Source organism: Elgaria multicarinata, chromosome 10, assembly GCF_023053635.1.
Source record: "Elgaria multicarinata webbii isolate HBS135686 ecotype San Diego chromosome 10, rElgMul1.1.pri, whole genome shotgun sequence".
NCBI classification, from domain to species: domain Eukaryota; kingdom Metazoa; phylum Chordata; class Lepidosauria; order Squamata; family Anguidae; genus Elgaria; species Elgaria multicarinata.
In genome coordinates, this window is record NC_086180.1 from 86,419,799 (window position 1) to 86,439,891 (window position 20,093).

Genomic DNA, 20,093 nt, shown 5'->3' on the forward strand with positions numbered 1-20,093 from the left:
TGCGAGCAGGACAGTAAGGTGAAATAAGAGACAAGAGATAGGGAGGAGCCAGACCAAGATAAGCTTTAAAAGTCAAAAGGAGAAGCTTGTATTGAATTCTGTAGGAGATAGGGAGCCAGTGAAGGGATTTTAGAAGCGGGGTGACGTGATTTTTTTTTTAATTTATTTATTTTTATTTGTTACATTTCTATACCGCCCAATAGCCGGAGCTCTCTGGGCGGTTCACAAAATGACGAGCAAGAAAAATAATCTTAGCCGCAGAATGATGAATGGAAACCAATGGGGAAAGATGAGAAGAAGGAAGACCAGTCAACGGGAGATTACAATAGCCCAAGCGGAAAATAACCAAGGCATGAACGAGAGTCTTGGTGGAAGAGACCGATAAGAACGGGCGAATTCTAGAGATGTTATACAAGAAGAAACGACAAGACTTAGCTACAGCCTCGATATGGGAGGAAAAAGAAAGTGAAGAGTTAAAAATAAAACCAAGACTGAGAGCTTCCTCAACAGGATAGAGTATAACATTATTAACAGTGATAGAAAATGGGAGAAGAGGAGAGGGTTTAGGAGGAAAAACTAGCAGTTGTTTTCTCCATGTTTAGTTTCAGGTGATGCCGTAGAATCCAGGCTGAGACATCAGAAGACAAATCAGGAGATGAAAGGTATAGTTGGGTATCATCGGCGTACAGATGGTATTGAAGGCCATGAGAACGAATAAGATTACCCAGGGATAACGTTTAAAGATAACGTACAAACTTCAAAACATGGTTTCCAGTCCTGGTTTGGTTTGTGCTTGCCTTCCATCATTTGCCAGTTCAAAAGTAATGACAAACAGTAGTTTGCCTGAACCATGAATTAAACATGCAAGTGGAGGAAGGAGCTTGTCAATAAAAAGCTGGTTCTCAGTTCTTCAAAATTGACTCCAAGTGCCTTCTTTGCCCCTCCACCCACTAGCTCAAGGGTGGGGAACCTAAGGCCAGGGGTCCCAATCTCCCCCACTGGGGACCCCCAGATGACCATACCCCCTTCCTTTGAGCCCACCTCCTTTCTCCCAACCACCAATAGTTTGGTGGTTACCCAACTTTTATGCAGTTTGTTCCCATTTTAAAAGGCCAAAATTCCTCTCTTAAGGCTTAGTTACTGGTCATAAGAGTTTTACATTAAAATGTACTGGTGGTTTTTTTTGTACTTGGGCCTTGCCCCCTTTGCCTTTAGCCCTGCCCACCACTGGAACGTGGTCCTCGACAGCTTGAATTGAATCCGGCCCTTGGGCTGGAAGAGGGCCCCCACTTCTGCCCTAGCTGGAGATGACAACTTTCTGAACACTGGCAGGAAGTTCCAAAAGTTAAGAATCTCTCTCCAGCTATCAAAGCACATGATGGTTCTTTTGATTACAATCCCTGGCCACCCATTCACAATAACCTAAATCTATAAGATAAAACTCCTTACTACTGACAAGATAAGTCTGTCTTTCCACTTTCCCCCTAATCTGACACTTCTCTCTCTATAAAACACTAAGGCAATGCGTGGCACATAGCCATGTGTGGCATTCTGGAAGTTCCAAGTGAAGAACTTTTGCTAAGCAACAGGATATAAAAAATACAGCCGGGACTGTCAGGGAGTGGCTGGGAAGGAGACCAGGTAGCTTGCCAGCGTGCACAGAAGCCTCAGGTAAGTCCTGCGGGTCAGTGGGCAGGCAAGCAGGGTGGTGGTGGTGGCAGCAGCTGGAGGGAGTGGAAAATGTCATTGCTGGAATGATTCATGCTAAGGCATCAGGTAAGTCCCGAAAGATGATGAACTATGTCTGGGCAGGGCGAAGCCAGAGGAAACTCTGGTGGAGGTCCGTAGCGGTCCTGACGTGTCCCGCAAGTCAGCAGGCAGGGGAGCAGGCAGTGGCTGGGAGTGAGCGGGTGGAGCACCTGGGACGGGGAGCCCAGAGAGGAGGCTGGGTGGCTTGCCAGGGCATGCGGAGGCCTTAGGTAAGTCCCGTGGGTCGGCAGGCAGGCGGGCTGGGGGGAGCAGGCGAGGCCAATGGACTCCCGGTTGGCCTCGTGCTCAGCTTTTCCGGGCACCCACGGAAAAGCCAGGAAAATATGATACTGAGCAATAACGCACTAGCGTGGAGAAGCTCTGCACGGGTCAAGCTAGTTATTTATTAAGCCACCACAGGTATAAAGGGCTTGCAGGAGCCCACCACAAGTTTCAGACCCCGTCTCTGGCAAGCTCACTAGTTCTACACATGATCATTGTAATGGGCTCTCAACGTAGCCTATGTACTAGTTATGCACGGCAAAGCGCTCTCTCTCTCTCTCTCTCTCTCTCTCTCTCTCTCTCTCTCTCTCTCTCTCTATATATATATATATATATATATACGGCACGGGAAAGTGGGTTTGATCTGGGTCAACAAGATTGCTATACTATTATACAAGATATAAGCAAGAAATAGCAAAAGATGTTCTTAAAAGATACTGTTTTGTTGCCATTTGATTATACGCAAGAACTGATCTTTAAGCCTTGCTGAAAATTCTGCCACCTAGTGAAATCTCTCCTCCAACCCACTCAAATCTGAAACAGTAGCCCTGGCACACAGCTTTATGGTTACTCTGAAGTCCCATTAAGTTCAATAGAACCTAGTTCCTCTCCACTTCTGCCTGTTTTACAAATGCATTCAGTTATTTATCACCTTTTCTTTCCACCATTTACAAATTGGCTACTGCTGCTTTGCTAATTGTTCAAGTAATTTAGCGAGTACTGACATTAAATTGAGCAGCTTGTAATTCTTTCCTCTCCTGACAACTTCTCCACCTTTTTATGCATCAAAACTCTTTCTGTAGTATAACTCTCCTGCAGTGGCCATGGGATTCTGGGTGATATGTTAACTACCCCAACAAATCACCCCAAACAACCGCTCTTGCCCAGTTTAGACATTGCAACAACCTGTGCTGGTGACTAATTATGTAAATTTGTCTGGTGCGCAAAGAGTAATTAACAAGCCACTGTGGTTTATTAAGCATCCCTGTGATTGTGTGAACTGACCCAATGTGTTCCAACTCTACATTTTAACAAGAAATCTCCAATTATGTTACAAAATAAATGGCCTCAAGTGATATTTTCTTCAGGAGCCCATAAAGGAAGCATGGGCCATTTAGAAAATAATACAAGTACTTTAGATACAGAAAGCACTGTTAAGGGAAGAACAGTACAACTGGGGACAACTAGGCCACACCAGATATCCAGCGATAACCACGTACTGCATTTGTGAGGGTCTTCCACAGATGGTGTTTAAGCATATAAAGGCATCATCTTTTTAGGATGCCAGGCACCCTACGCAGAGCAGGAGGTGTGTGGAGGTGATCTTCACCTACGTGCTGCTCCAGCTCTGCATTTTGCTAGACAGGCTTTTTTGCCTGTCTAGCTGTGGCTCAGCAGAGCAGGAGCAAAAAAGGCTAGGAAGGATTCTTCATAAGCTGCCCACCCCTGCCCCCTCCCTGCCCACAGAACAGCCCCTTTTCCCTCTAAGGTTGCTTTTGTGACCTTGGTAAGACAGCTAGCACAGTTCTCTCTGCACCAGCTGTGAGTGGAAAGAAGCAGGGAGGTCAGACTCCTGGGTCGGAGGTTAGAACACTGTCTCTGACCTCGGATCCAGGAGTCCGAACTTTCCTATGCTGTCTAGGGGGGTTAGGATTGCTCTCCCCATTGTCTTGCTGGTTCAGACCAAAGTCTATCCAGTTCAGCATTTTGTTTAGTTAAATATTCTGGGTATTCAAGCATGAAGGCAAAACCCAAAAAAAACCAGAGATAAGAAGAACCAAAAGGGGCTTCAGATTTTTGTACTTGGGGAGAAAGAAGAGTAAAACCACTATCCAGAGTGAAAGTACCCTCAAACTCCAGTAATTTGTCAGTTTTTCAAAGAGATGAAGTGGGAGGACGATTTGTTCTGTGATAAGGCTAACATCTTAAGTGCCATGCTTAATTGGATATATATTTTTCTGGGAAGTGTGTTATTTTTGCAATTTCAATGTGTGGAGTCCAGGAAGCTGGTTCATACTAAGCCAGACATCTAGCTCAACCTTATCTATACTGACTGGTGGCAGCTCTCCAGGGTTTCAGACTGGGGTCTTTTCCAGCTCTAGCTGAAGACTCCATAGAATGAACCTGGGACCTTCTGCGGGTGCTCCAGCACTAAGGTAAGGTCCTTCCCAGAAGCCGAGCTTCATTTAAAGATCTAAAGCAACAGTTGAATGTCATCCATGGGGTAACCTTTTCAAAGCAGTGTGTGATATGTTTATTACCAAAGATAACATTATTCAATATTATTTGACAATCGGCAAGAATATTACTATTGGGGAAATGTGATTTTTTTTTCCTCAGGTATTCAGAACGTATCATAAGTATATCCTAAACGACATGTGAAACAAATTTACAGAGTCTTTAACACCAATTTTAATGAAAAAGGGTGTTACGGAAAGATCAGATCAGTAGGGAAAATAGGTAACCTTTCAAATTAGTAATCCCCATAGCACAATTAATCTCGATTTAATAGGACGGTTAATGTCTGTTATTTGAATACTGATTATTAAACATCCTCTTATGATTAACAACTGTAATAGAGCTGTTACTGGGACATGGATATGAACCTATGCTGCGGCTTTTAATATTCGGTAAATATGTTTTAATGTGCAGTTGGTATTTATTTAATTTGCAGTGGTATTTAATTAACATGCAATAACTTTTTATGAAGTCTAAATTAAATACTGTACTTGCAGACGCCTACTAGAAAAGGTCTCCGGAAAGTGTAGGGCAGAGCAAGCACCATGATATTCCAGAGGAGATTATCCATGGAGGTGGTACAACGAGTGCATTATGCAATCAGGAGTTATGAAAAATATATAATGAAGAATACAATTTATATAGATCACAGGGAAAAAAATTAAACCAGACTCAGCACTTTTTAAAGATCTATTTTCTTTCCATCAGAGATATAAATGCAATGTGAAACTTTAGTCCAGGGTTGGGCAACTTCAGAGGATCTGGGGCCCATTTTAATACTGCTGGAGACCTTCCTCCATGGGCTGCACTCTGAGAGGCACTCCCTACACCCCAGTTTCAAAGCAATAAGAAGCCTCCAAATGTTGTTCTCTGTTGGCCATGCTTGCTGGGGAAGATGGAAGTTGTAGTCCAAAACATCTGGAAGGTTGGGGAAAGCTGGTTTAGAGGGTTGGGAACAAGCCCAGTGTTCACACACATCCACTATCCTCACCAGCACACTTTTGGGGTCTTTATGTCAAGTAGCCCTATGAGGAGAGACTGAAAGAACTGGGCATGTTTAGCCCGGAGAAGAGAAGATTGAGGGGAGACATAATAGCACTCTTCAAATACTTAAAAGGTTGTCACACAGAGGAGGGCCAGGATCTCTTCTCGATCATCCCAGGTTGCAGGACACGGAATAATGGGCTCAAGTTACAGGAAGCCAGATTCTGGCTGGACATCAGGAAAAACTTCCTGACTGTTAGAGCAGTACAACAATGGAACCGGTTGCCTAGGGAGGTTGTGGGCTCTCCCATACTAGAGGCATTCAAGAGGCAGCTGGACAGCCACCTGTCAGAGATGCTTTAGGGTGGATTCCTGCATTGAGCAGGGGGTTGGACTCGATGGCCTTATAGGCCTCTTCATCTCTATTCTATGATTCTAGTTTTAAGAGTGATAGTCAAGAAATTCATGTAAAATCATCCCAGTTTTACAGGGACGCAATTAAAAAAGGGAGGCACAAAATCCACAGTAAGCTTACTTGTTAATACCTCATAATAAACAACTGTTAGGCTACCAAAAAAAAAGACTGTCATTTTTTAAGTAAAGGGGATGGTGCCCTTGGCATGCATACCTGATATGTAGGCCCATTTAAAACAGTTGCTTAGTGTGTGCAGGTAATGAGCTGAACAGAGGTATAAGTGCTCCTGACAACATGTGGTCTGAAACACTTGGCAGGAATCCTCCCTGCCAGAGAGAGAGTTGTGTGTAACTTGAAAGCTCACACATCATATTGTGGCCCTTTGCTGGCCTTAATAAAGGTTGTTGTTTGACTTTCCCTGTGAATTTTGTCCTAGGATATCAACACGCCTACTTTCCACCAAATTATGTTACGATTCATTCGGCATTTCATATTGAGGATATAGAGTGGATGAGCCATTAGCCTCCTTAAGAATGTTCTCTTTCAAATGCCTTTTTCAGTTCAGAATGCAAATATACCTCTATCTAGCAAAAGCTAATCCACGAGAGTAAATACAATTTTCTTATTCTTCAGCGATAAGCAAAAACTCTGATGTATTAGTAGCTGGTAGGCTTTATTTTCTTTGGTTATAAAATCGATTGTAAGAAAATAGCATTTATTGTGGCTACTGTTTGTGTTAAGACTAATAAAGAAAATGCACTTTGTTTCCATTTTATTTAACAGTTATGTTTATTACTTTACTTACACCAGGAGATAAGTACACAGACGTCATGTTACTTCACCCCACTGATAAATGGACCAATTTGCATTTTCCTGGGGAAAAGAGGCTCAAAATGGCAGTTGCAGTGTATAAAACACATACATTTTACTATAATTGCCACACATTTTATCTGCGCAAATGTAAATTTAGAGATTCTATAAAAGGCATCTCTTTTCATGCTGAATGTATTGTTATGTAGTTTGTACAGATAGGGAGGCATTTAAGCAATTCCAATAAAATTTAAAATTATGGTTTCTTTAAGTACAATCTTTCTAAATAACTTTCCTTTTAAAAGAAAACATAGATAAGGCACAATTCTCCTCATTTTCCTGTCATTTTTCAGGACAGTTACAGACTAATTATGATTTAGGATTACGGATTGTATTTTCTTCACGCAGCCAATTTATATATATTTAGTTCACATTGTTTCACCTATTGCTCTTCAGTCTTCCATACTTTTCAGTTTGCAAAGGCCAAAGTATATACACAGTATGAGACTAACACGGAGTTTATCAAATTTCCTGAACTTAGCCCTCATTATTTTTGCTTGAAACCATTTGGTTGTGGGGAAGGGGGAATATGACTGCAGTCAAGGCAATCCTTCAAACCATGGTTCGGAGAAAGCTTCCCTAACAAGTGTCCCTCTAGATGTTTTGGACTAGACCTCCCATCATTCCTGATTATGGGCTATAGTGACTGGGGCAGACAGGAGTTGTAGTCCAAAACATCCAGAAGGACCCAGGTTGGGGGAGGTCGGTTTAGAGCAGGGATGTTCAGAAAGTAGATCTCCAGATGTTTGGGACTTCAGCTCCCATCATTCCTAACCATTGGCTAGGCTGGCAGGGGATTCTGGGAGTTGAAGTCCACATGCTCCCTCCTCCTGCTCCCTCACATAGAGTTTAATTAAATTACTTCCTGGTTTGATCAAACCATAATTTGCACTCATCTTTGTGCTGTGCATGCTGATCTGTGCATCTGAGTAAAAGGATATGAGATTATTTTGACAAGAAAAGTGTCCCTTTCCACACACATACCAACACTACTTGACTTCTCTAGGAGCATTTACCAAATGGACAGGAATATCACTTCCTCTTGTTGCTGCCTACAGAGTCCTTTTGATTGATCAGAGAAAGAAAAAAATGAGAACATTCACAGCCATGACATATTTTTCAGCAGCAGACTGTCAGCACTTGAAAGGTCCTAATCATCCCCTGTTCAAGAACCTCAAGAATTCTGGCAGGCACAGGTTCTGCTGACAAGCCAGAAGCTGCGATAGGGATGTGTGAATCATGCATGCATGATGTTGAACACATTTTTAGAGGTCCACAAATCTCACAGAAAGCTCGGGAATGTACTGACTTTGGCCGCAGATTGGGTCCGAATCAGTGTTCAGTTTGGAAGCTGCAAATTAGGTAAATCTAGATCAAAAATTAACTGAAATGAATCTCTCATACATGCCTACTCATCATAAAAGAGTCAGTATTCCCCTGCTGGGAGTCATAGTTCTCGTACCTCTAGGCAGCCAATTGCCCTAACCTACAATTAGTTGACTGGTTAACTGTGGGTTATTTAACCCATGATTAACTTATAGTTTCCAGGTTTGGATGACATAGAGCAACCTCCAATTGGCCCAATCAGAGGCTGCATATGCAAAATGGTGGTGGCGTGAAAACCATACAAACCAGGTCACTGTGTGGTCCTTGAAACTACAGCAATACTCAAGAAGGAGAAAAGGAATAGTAATCCAGATAGGGATATTCAGCCCAGCTGTATTCACCATTTGCATTAAGTAACAATAGTAATACTGGGAGACTATCCTTTATTAGGCTTTATTAGCATGATGCTTCATCACTGGCACTAATGACAGATGTTTTCCTGATAGCTGGAAAACACCAGCCTTTTGAATGTAATACCGGCCAGTTTTGGATGATCACAGTGGGGAAGGAACCACTGTGTTCCCCCCTCCCAGCATGTTGTGTGCACAACCATCATTTGCATAATATCCCATGATGCAGTGGGGGTTGGCGTGATGTGCAAACCCAATGGGATGCAGGGTGGTTGCGTCATACCCACCCTAAAACCCATGACACGCAGGGTGAGTACGAAGCGACAACTGCTGCGCCCTGCACCTGCTGCATTGCTGGAGATTATTTTTATTTATTTATTTATTTATTTATTTCCTGCCTTTTTTCCTCCAAGGAACCCAAGGTGGTGTACATAATCCTCCTCCTCTCCATTTCATCCTCACAACAACAACCCTGTGAGGTGGGTTGGGCTGAGAGTCTGTGACTGGCCCAAAGTCACCCAGTGGGTTTCCATGGCCGAGTGGGGGACTAGAACCTGGATTTCCCGACTCCTAGTCCAACACTTTAGCCACTACACCGGCTCTAGTATTGATTCAGCTTGGCGGAATCAATACTAATCTGACTTCTTCAGGATGAAGGTGGGGAGAGTTTTTGACTGGCAAGAGAAAAGGAACAAAACTCTGAAAGCAAGAGTGCAAGACAAGAAAGGAATAGGCTAATTTAATTTTTGTGAACCGCCCAGAGAGCTCCGGCTATTGGGCGTTAAAAGAAATGTAATTAATAAATAATAAATAATAAATGCTCCATAGATGTGTGCAGAAGTTATGAAAGAAGTTTCTAAATCTGAAGTTAACTATAGTCTGGAAACCTTCTTGCTTGTGATGACAGGTAAGCTGCTAGAAATTGCAATTAGGGGAAAGATTACTTAGACAACTTGTACCCTAATCTTTTATTTATAAAGTCATGTTTGTAATTAAGCAGTCTTTACTGGAGAATGTCAATGGGATCAAAAGTAAGTTACAGATATTTTTCTTGACGGAAAAATGGCTTCACTTTAATACTGTCCTGTGACTATCTTCCTAGTTGTTTACGTACGTAAAAAATATTTTTTTATTATGTGTCCACCATTTTTGCTGAGAAGCACTGAGAAGTTCCAGGGGCAGGTCTACAGAGTTTACAGTGCAATCCTGTATGTCTGCTCAGAAGTAAACCCATTGAGTTCAGTGAGACTTACTTCTAGGGAAGGGTGTAGAATTGCAGCCTTAGTTCCCTTTGCAAAAAAGAGTAGTGGAGGCTTATGGTGTCCTTGTGATACTACTTTGTTACAAATATGCAAGCAAACATATTTAGAGTTATTAACTCTCCTATAATCAGACAGCAGAGTTGATCATCCTGCTACAGGTTCACAAAGAGCACCCCTACTTTGGACTCCACCCAAACTGCAGCTCTCTCTGTCTGTAAAATTCAAATTGCTTCAGCTTTGCTCACTTCCATCACCTGAAAAGTGTGACCTTCCAAACTGAATGACCTGTTTTAGACGACTGCAGTGGTGGAAGGAACCGTCATGGCTCCTTTCCCTGCCCTGATGTGTGCAGTGTGTGGAACCGCCATTTGCATAATGGCCAGTGTGGTGTAGTGGCTAAGGTTTTGGACTGGGAGTCAGAAGATCTGGGTTCTAGTCCCACTCAGCCATGGAAACCCACTGGGTGATTTTGGGCCAGTCACAGACTCTCAGCCCAACCTACCTCACAGGCTTGTTGTTGTGAGGATAACATGGAGAGGAGGAGGATTATGTACGCCACCTTAGGTTCCTTGGAGGAAAAAAGGCTGGCTATAAATAAATAAATAAATAAATAAATAAAAAATAATCTCCAGCAATGCAGCAGATGCAGGGCGCAGCAGTTGTCACTTCATACTCACTGTGCAACGTCTACTGCGTGTCATGGGTTTTAGGGTGGGTATGAAGCAGCCGCCCTGCATCCCGCTGGGTTTGCACATCACGCCAACCCCCCCACTGCATCATGGGTGACTTTGGGCTAATCACAGACTCGCAGCCCAACCTACTTCACAGGGTTGTTGTTGTGAGGATAAAGTGGAGAGGAGGACAAAAGGCGGGATAGAAATGTAATAAATAAATAAATAAGCTCAAACTACCATATTTAGGAAAAATGCGGCTGTAATACTATGGGTCAAAGTCCTGGCTACAGGATCCCAGTCTGAATCTCACTATGTCGTACTGATCAGACTACAAGCGAATTAAAACATGGAATGAATCCACTCGTTCCCCCTCTTTTAACACGGACAAAGAGGGAAAGGGCACACTCCCAATATTTGCACCCCAGGAAGAACTCTTAAATTGTCCAGAGCTGATTGCCTTGATTTTCAGAATGATGCTCCAAAGCAGCAATGACATCTGGCAACATCTGGAAAACTAGAGATAGGTTTTACATCCAGCTTATGCCTTCAGTAGTTAGATGTAGATTTTGTGTCCTTCCTCCTTCTCACAATCCTGTTCCCAGGGATTAATACCTTGCTGTATTCATTTGTTTTAATACATCCCTGTGAAGAAAAGAATGTTACCACATCCAAAACCAAGGTCATGTGGGCTGAAATTCCATATCAAAGGAAAGCAAACGCTGGTTTTGGAAACAACATATATGCAAACTAATAAACTGGGGAAATGATCATATGCCTGGGTAACATTTATTTATTTATTACATTTCCATACCGCCCAATAGCCGGCGCTCTCTGGGCGGTTCACAAAAATTAAAAACATTCAAAGTATAAAACCATAATATAAAATACAATATAAAAGTTCAACCAGATAAAAACAGCAGCAATGCAAAATTACAAATTTAAAACACCAAGTTAAAATTTATTAATAGACTGTTAAAATGCTGGGAGAATAAAAAGGCATATAATGTAGGTGCTAAGCGAACCTCCTTAGGGAGCTCATTCCACAGCTGGGGTGCCACAGCAGAGAAGGCCCTGCTCCTCCTGGTAGCCACCTGCCTCACTTCCTTTGGCAGGGGCTTGCAGAGAAGGACCCTTGAGGATGACCTTAGAGTCTGGGCAGGTACATACGGGAGCACAAGGAGCGACCTCAGCTTCCAATTGAAGACAAATGTCCCGGCTGGGATGCTTCTCTACTTTCTCTCCTTCAGATAGCCTGGCCCCAAGCCATTTAGGGCTTTAAATGTTAATACCAGCACTTTGAATTGGCCCAGACCTGGACTGGCAGCCAATGAAGCTGGAAAAGGACTGGCGTAATGTGAACTTGCCAGCCAGTCCCTGTTAGTAAACGGGCTGCCTTGTTTTGTACCAGTTGAAGTTTCCGGACCGTTTTCAAAGGCAGCCCCACATATAAGGCATTGCAGTAATCCAAACGAGAGGTTATCAGAGCATGGATAACTGTAGCTAGGCTATCTCTGTCCAGATAAGGGCGCAGTTGGTATGTCAGCCTAAGCTGATAAAAGGTGCTCTTTGCCACTGAGTTCACCTGTGCCTCAAGTGACAGTTCTGGATCCAAGAGCACCCCCAGACTACGGACCCGATCCTTTAGGGAGAGTGCAACCCTGTCCAGGACAGGGCAAACATCACCTCACTGGACAGATGAACCACTTTTCCAGGCATTTTTTTTAAAAAAAGAGGCAGGAGGCATGATGCACTATAACAAGGATTCTTGGGCAATGCAATCCTATGCAAGTCTATTCAAAAGAAAGTCTCATTATGTTCAATGGGGGTTACTTCCTGGTAAGTGGCTATAGCATTGCAGCCAAAAAGGAAGGAATTCAGTGCCACAAGAGGTTTAGAGAAACTCTGACAAGCATCCTCAACTATGAGGATGCAGCAACTTGCTTTAAAAATAGAAAGAAAACAGAAAGCTTGCACGATGGAGCTGCTAGACTAAGAATTGCTCTTCAAACACTGATGTATTATTTCCATTTCTAGACCGCCCAATAACCGAAGCTTTCTGGGTGTTTCACCAAAAATATTTTTTGCGTGCTGGCAGCACAGATCCCCTAGTAATCTAAGCGCAGATGTCTCCCTGCGACTGGTTCTGTTTGTGAGACTACTCACCATAAAGTGCAGCACATGGCTTCTTTGCTTGCACTACAGCAACGTGCAAATGCTCCTTCAAAGCCCCTCCTATCACTCGCCTCCCAGTATAGGAGGGCCCCGGCCAAGGAGCGGAAACGCTGCACGCTCCCTACAAACACTTAGAAACGGGGAGGAAGGAAGCAATTGTAGTTCTTGTATTCCTCCCCCAAAAGAGATTGGAAGAAGCAAGGAAAACTACAATTCCCACAGTGCCCCGGTTCCTCCTAGTTATTTGAATCTCTCTCTCTCTCTCTTTCTTTTCTCCAGGCTAGGGTGACCGTATGAAAAGGAGGACAGGGCTCCTGTATTTTTAACACTTGTATTGAAAAGCGAATTTCAGCAGGTGTCATTTGTACATATGGAGAACATGGTGAAATTCCCTATTCATCACAACAGTTAAAGCTGCCCTCTTTTAAATCTGGTCACTCTAGTATAGCTCCTGCAGCTTTAACTGTTGTGATGAAGAGGAAGTTTCACCAGGTTCTCCATATATACAAATGACACCTGCTGAAATTCCCTTTTCTATGTAACTGTTAAAGGAGCCCTGTCCTCCTTTTCATATGGTCACCCTACTCCAGGCCCCTTTTGGTCCACATTCAGACAATAGCTTTACTAAGCCCAACCAAAACAACACCAAACACTGAACAAGCTTTCCGGTTTTCCAGCATTCTTCATCAGGCTGGCTATTATGCAAACGGGAAGCCGCTTGAGGTTGAAGCCATATGTGTAAACAGGCACCGGGTAGGGTGAAGCTGACAGTATAGGGTCAGAACAAACTTAATATTTAAAAGCTATAGGGAAAAGAAAAGTTTTTAGCTGAGTTTTAAAAGCTGTGATTGAGTTTGTAGTTCTCAAGTGTTCTGGAAGAGCTTTCCAGGCGTAAGGGGCAGCAGATGAAGAGGAAGTTTCACAAGGTTCTCCATATATACCAACCATACCTGCTGAAATTCCCTTTTCTATGTAACTGTTAAAGATACAGGAGCCCTGTCCTCCTTTTCATATGGTCACCCTAACTTATCTGGAAGTAAATACTACTGGGTATCATGGGGCTTAGTTCTGAGTTGATATGTACAGGATTGTTAATCAATTAAACAACTGTATAGATTTTCAGATATGGTAGCAATCATCAGTGTCCTTCATTTGAGAGACATCTGAATATCCCCATTTTTGGTTCATTGGTGCTTTGTCAGTACTAACAAAGTCATATTTCCATTTTACAGAAAACGTGGACCACATGCTAGCAGTTCCCTCTTAAATGTAACTAGGGTGATTTATAAATAATAATTATAGGGTGCTGAGTTTATTACAGCACTTAGGACATTTTGTGAAAGTTTCGGCCTTGGCAGCTATAAAACTGTAGGCGGAGTGCTTTCGAAAACAAAGCTTTAATAATCTGGCATCCTACTGTTGTTTTGGAATTTAAATTGTACTGTCTGCCGCCCTGGGATAAATAGTTATGAAGGGTGTTGCACAAATGCCATAAGTGACTAACTAAATAAGTAAATATTCAAAGTGGCCAGCTCTTTGCTCCTGCTTAGACAAACAGCCAATATCAAAGTTATTTCCTTGAGTTTAGAATAAGTATTAAATGCAGAAATTCCACTGAGGTGGTTGTTGGCATTTTAATATACTTTTGGCGAATGCTACACTTGACATAGGGAGGAATCTATTTTTCTGTCTATCTACTGTATATCCCATCTTTCCTGTAAGTGTCATGCTTGGGGTTGTCTAATTTTATTCTGCAGGACACAGAATAACGGGCTCAAGTTAAAGGAAGCCAGATTCCAGCTGGACATCAGGAAAAACTTCCTGACTGTTAAAGCAGTGTGACAATGGAATCAGTTACCTAGGAAGGTTGTGGGCTCTCCCACACTAGAGGCCTTCAAGAGGCAGCTGGACAACCATCTGTCAAGGATGCTTTATGGTGGATTCCTGCATTGAGCAGGGGGTTGGACTCGATGGCCTTGTAGGCCCCTTCCAACTCTACTATTCTATGATCTTCACAACAGTCCTGCGAGGTAGGTAAGATTAAGAAAGAGAAACTTGCCTGAGGCCAGCCAGTGAGCTTCTTTCACAGCTAATGAGGCATTTAACTTTGAACAAGTTCTCCTTTCTAGCTATTACACCTGCCTCCCCCATCCTGGTGCCTTCCAAATGTATTTGACTACAGCTTCCATCATCCCCAGCCACCATAAGAACAGCATCCGATTTCCCTTGAAAGGGAGGAAACAGAAAACTGTCTTTGAAGAAGAATATTTTTGATGATTGGACAAAGTCTATGTGGGAAAAGAGACCTGAATCAAGAAAATAAAGTTAGGGAAGTTAAGGATGAAAGAAGATAAGGTAGCTCCTGTTTATCTCTCTCTGCTCTGAAGTTGTGTGAAGTTCTGAAGGGCTGCCAGATCTCTTCTTGTTCAAATATACATGCATAGAACTATCTTACGTTGTTTCCTGCTTTCAACTGTCAGATAATGGAGGGTGTGGAGGAAAAAACAAAATCCAATCAACTACCTATACTCACATAAACACAAACATTTGATCTTCCATATGTGAACTAAAGGCTAAAAAGCAATGTAAATTTGTATTTATACAATTTCTAGGCCAACTTGCAATGCAATCCTAAATAGTTCTACTGAGAAGTAAGCCCTACTGAGCTCAGTGAGACTTACTCCCAGATAACAGGGTATAAGATTTCAGCCTCAATGCTCTCACATTATGGTCCCTAGGAGAGCACCCCAGGGACAATAAAATGGTTCATAAAACCCCTCCAAGACTGGAGACAGAACTCTGACCTCCGAAGGAGTCAGAAATACAACCCTGGACCCCTCCCTCATGCAGCCAGGTGGAGAGAATCACAGCCAGCTGCCTCTCTGAGGTCAGAAAAGCAACCTCAAAGCCTCCAGAAAGGGGGTGTTCCTGTAGGCAGGGATGGGAGTAAACCAGTGAGGCCAGGATATAGGTTATCCTGAGCCTCCCCCAACCTCCTTTCCATCCCCTCACTAAACAGGCTAAAACTAATAATAATGTGAGAGCATTGAGGCTGAAATCTTATACCCAGATGTGGCCTTTGTGGAGGCTGGTGGCTCCGAGTTTGGTGGGGCTGCGAATCCACTCTGGGTTTCAGTCTGAACCAACTGAGGCCTTAGCATAGAAAAGGGAATTTCAGCAAGTGTCATTTGTATATATGGAGAACCTGGTGAAATTCCCTCTTCATCACAACAATTAAAAGTGCAGGAGCTATACTAGAGTCACTAGAGTGACCAGATTTAAAAGAGGGCAGGGCACGTGCAGCTTTAACTGTTGTGATGAAGAGGAAATTTCACCAGGTATATACAAACGACACCTGCTGAAATTCCCTTTTCAATACAACTGTTAAAGATACAGGAGCCCTGTCCTCCTTTTCATATGGTCACCCTATGTAAGGTTTGTCCCGGGATTGTCCCTGCCTGCTCCCGGGATATCCTGTGTGTCATTTACATGAACAGGGATGATCCTGGGATAAACCTTACATAGGGTGTAAGGCATAAAAATTATTATTATTTATTTATTTATTTATATAGCACCATCAGTGTACATGGTGCTGTACATGGTGAGTTATCCAAGGTGCTACACCCAGGGGGATCTACACTACTGCTTTTAAAGCGCTTTAAAGCACTTTGAAAACGTTTTGAGAACTGTATGTGCAGTGTGTCCTGGGCCCCAACAGTTGTCAAAACTGTTATAAAGCGCTTTAAAGCAGTAGTGTAGATCCTTCCCCTGTCCCCCAAATAGGTTCAGCCCCTTGGATAACTATTATTATTTATTTATATAGCACCATCAGTGCACATGGTGCTGTACATGGTGAGTTATCCAAGGTGCTACACCCGGGGGGATCTACACTACTGCTTTTAAAGCGCTTTAAAGCACTTTGAAAACGTTTTGAGAACTGTATGTGCAGTGTGTCCTGGGCCCCAACAGTTGTCAAAACTGTTATAAAGCGCTTTAAAGCAGTAGTGTAGATCCTTCCCCTGTCCCCCAAATAGGTTCAGCCCCTTGGATAACTATTATTATTTATTTATATAGCACCATCAGTGCACATGGTGCTGTACATGGTGAGTTATCCAAGGTGCTACACCCGGGGGGATCTACACTACTGCTTTTAAAGCGCTTTAAAGCACTTTGAAAACGTTTTGAGAACTGTATGTGCAGTGTGTCCTGGGCCCCAACAGTTGTCAAAACTGTTATAAAGCGCTTTAAAGCAGTAGTGTAGATCCTTCCCCTGTCCCCCAAATAGGTTCAGCCCCTTGGATAGCTATTATTATTTATTTATATAGCACCATCAGTGCACATGGTGCTGTACAGAGTAGCTTACATTCTAATAACTCATTTAGACTTCGGGATGGTCCTGACTGAAACCCAAAAGCGGATTCACAGCCCCACCGAAACCGGAGGCACCAGCCTTCAGATTCCCAGGCAGCCCAACCCTTTCCATTGACTGCCCAGCTCGTCCCCCCGCCCCGCCCCGCCCCGCCCCCTCAGACATGCCCAAAAGCCGGGACGGGCGCGGAGCTTCAGAGCGCGGCATTGCGCGTGCTCAGGGTCGGCAGGGGCGCGCAGGCGCGTTACCTCACAAGGCAGGAGTGGGGCGAAAGGTTTTGTGTCCGAGGCCTTTGAGCGGCTCGCTCGCCCCCTCCCTCCCTCCCTCCCCCCCCCCCCACAGCCCGACCAACCCAGTCCCTTCATGGCGGCCGCCCCGTTCCCACTGGCGCCGACTCCGTCTGCAGCGCTCGGTGCCGCTTTAGGCCCCCCTCGCTGAGGAGAGGAAGGAGACGCGGCGCTCTCGGAACCGCCTTCCAGAGTCGGCGATGGCGACTCCATGCCGGACCCCTCCGCCCGGGCTGCTGCTGCTGCTCCTGGCGCTGATGGACGGAGGCGGCGGGGCCGGAGGCGGAGGCTCCTCTGCGCTGCCCGCCGGCTGCAAGCAGGACGGAGGCGGCGGCGGCGGCGGCCGCCCCAGGAGCAGCAAGCCCTCGCCGCCGGCCGAAGCGGGAGGAGGAGGAGGAGGAGGAGGGAAGGTGGTCTGTAGCAGCCTGGAGCTGGCCCACGTCCTGCCTCCCGACGCGCTGCCCAACAGGACGGTCACCCTGTGAGTAGCGCCACGCACCCCCTTCCCGTTCATGAAGGCCGCCCACGCCGAGAGGCCGTCCGAGGAAAAGGGGTGCGGGGTGGGGGGGGGTGCCTTCAAGGCTGCTGAGATCCCTCCCCTCGCTCCCCCCCTCTCTCTCTAATGAGCTTTATTGTGGAATGCTTCTTCATAGATTTATTTATTTATTTTATTTATTGCATTTCCATACTGCCCAATAGCCGGAGTTCTCTGGACAGTTCACAAAATTTAAAACCAAAAGTGTAAAATAAACAGTATAAAACCATAATATAAAATACAATATGAAAGCTCAACCAGATAAAAACAGCAGCAATGCAAAATGACAAATTTAAAACACCCAAGTTAGAATTGATTTATAGACTGTTAAAATGCTGGGAGAATGAAAAGGTCTTCACCTGGCGTCTAAAAGCATATAATGTACGTGCCAAGCGAACCTCCTTAGAAACTAGAAAAGGACTTTTTATAAATAACAATAGCAACAACATGTCTCTTCTCTTCCCCCCACCCCAGCTCATGTTTCCTTACTGTTTAAGGGAAACAATAGGTGCCACCCATGCTCCACAGGTCCATGAGCATCCCTTTGCTGGATCAGGCCCATTTTTTTATCCTCGCACTCGTCATTTTCTTCACTCTGATTTTTCCTTTTCTGCTCCCCCGTTCTCTCCCCCCTCCCCACACACACACATAAAGCAACAAAAACTGTGTTCTCACTGGTATGATTCCCCTTAGGTTAGGATTCAGCCTCTTTGGGAGTCCCCAGACCATACGTTGAAGACAAATATGCGTTTCCAAAAGTGGCCAGCCAGACGCCTTTGGGAAACTTACGGGAAGAGTATGACAGGGATTACTAATCCCTTGTTGGTCTCCAACATCGAGTACTCGGAGGTATCTGAACATGAAGTTTCCGTTTAGGTTTCATGGCAGATGGATATAATCTGCCTAAATACTTCACAGATTTTCTGTGGATAAAAGTACAAAAGAACCACATAAACTGTAGAAATGTAATGAGTAAATTCATCTCAGCAGAGTGGTGGGATATAAAATGTAATAAATAAACATGAACATGCGTGATTGTAACATTTAGAGCTGGGTTGGAAAATGTCTCCTGTTCACAGGTTTATAGCCCAAACCTAGGTAGGTGGTGGTGGTTTTGCTTGGAAGCAAGCCTACAGCCTGCTGTTGAACCCTAATTAGAAAGTAAGTTTTCCCACTGAATGTTCAGAAGGTTGGGTTGTAAGTCCCACTGATTTCTATGTAGCTGTTTTCTGAATAAAACGCATGTAGATAGGATTGAGCTGCAATGCTTTGCAAAAACGTTCTTAAACTTTCAGATTCTTGAACTTACCAAATGCTCTTCAGTTTGGAAGTTAAGAACTTGTGTAACAATTATGCGTGTTGGTTGGTCCTAACTTATCAATATAAATTGTACCCAGCCTTTCAGACACACATTCAAGGTAATTTACAAGAGTTTTAAAACATGAAACCGTAAACACCAATTAATAGAAACTAAAAAGGCTATCAATGGCTACTAGTTGTGAGGGCTATGTGCTGCCTCCAGTATCAGAGGCGGTAAGCCTATATATACCAGTTGCTGGGGAACATGGGTGGGAGGGTGCAGTTGCAACGTTTCCTGCTTGTGGGTCCCTGGTTAACAGCTAGTTGGCTAATGTGTGAACAGAGCGCAGGACTAGGTGGACCCTGGTTCTTCTTGTGTTCTTATGGCTGGAAGGTTATTTTACCACAAACCATGGGTTGTTCAAATCGTAGTTTGCTCTTAAACCATGATTTGTGATCTGGATTTGACAGCAAACTATGGTTTGAGAAAGTCATAGCCTGTCACATTCAGATATAACAGCAAGCCAACCAGAAGTCAGTTTAGAAGTACTAGTGGACAAGGGGAGGAGAGTGAACTTCAAGTACCGCTTATGCATGTAACACTAAACCGTGGTTTGTTTATTTAAAGCACTTTTACCCCACTCTCTAGCAAAAAAAATTCCCAGAGTGGCTTACAAACATCAGTAGCAAGGCATCATTTAGTGGGAAATTTGGGTTTGCACTGGGTCTAAACAATTGGTTTCAGTTCCCTTATACATATACCTGTGTAATAGGTATACCTCTGTGCATTTGTATTACATTTTAGAGATATGTACACCTAAATGTGATGTGTTAAACAGTCCAGTATCCCTAAGATGCTGCACAGCTCTAAGATGTTCATTCTTTGTCACTACCAACTTAGCAGACTTGCTTAGGAAATGAGAGAACCTATAAAGAGAAAACAAATAAATAAACATCTCACTTATTGAATGCATACAAGGCTTATGCTTAAAACAAACCGATGCAAGGAAGTCGTTTAAAAATAAAACAAGGAGCAGCAAATCTACCCCCTCCTTACACAGCCATACCTAACCATTCCAAGCATCATTCTCCCCATCTCTAGTACCAGAGTGCATATCTCCCCTGGTTTAAAAGAAAACAGCTAAAACAATAGGGCTATCTCCACACAGCCTTCAATTTTTAAAATTGAAAACCTGGTATGTGATCTGGCTTCATCCCTTC

The 20,093-nt window shown here is 43.7% G+C and overlaps 1 protein-coding gene across 1 annotated transcript in view; it reads left to right on the plus strand.

Annotated features, from left to right (window-relative positions):
* Nucleotides 1-17,167: 17,167 nt before the first annotated feature.
* The window catches only part of ADGRA3 (adhesion G protein-coupled receptor A3), a 69,203-nt gene continuing 66,277 nt past the window's right edge, over nt 17,168-20,093 (plus strand). The window contains exon 1 of the mRNA XM_063135212.1: nt 17,168-17,519. Within this exon, the coding sequence (XP_062991282.1) occupies nt 17,239-17,519 (281 nt within the window). The 5' untranslated portion in view covers nt 17,168-17,238. The remainder of the gene's footprint in view (nt 17,520-20,093) is intronic.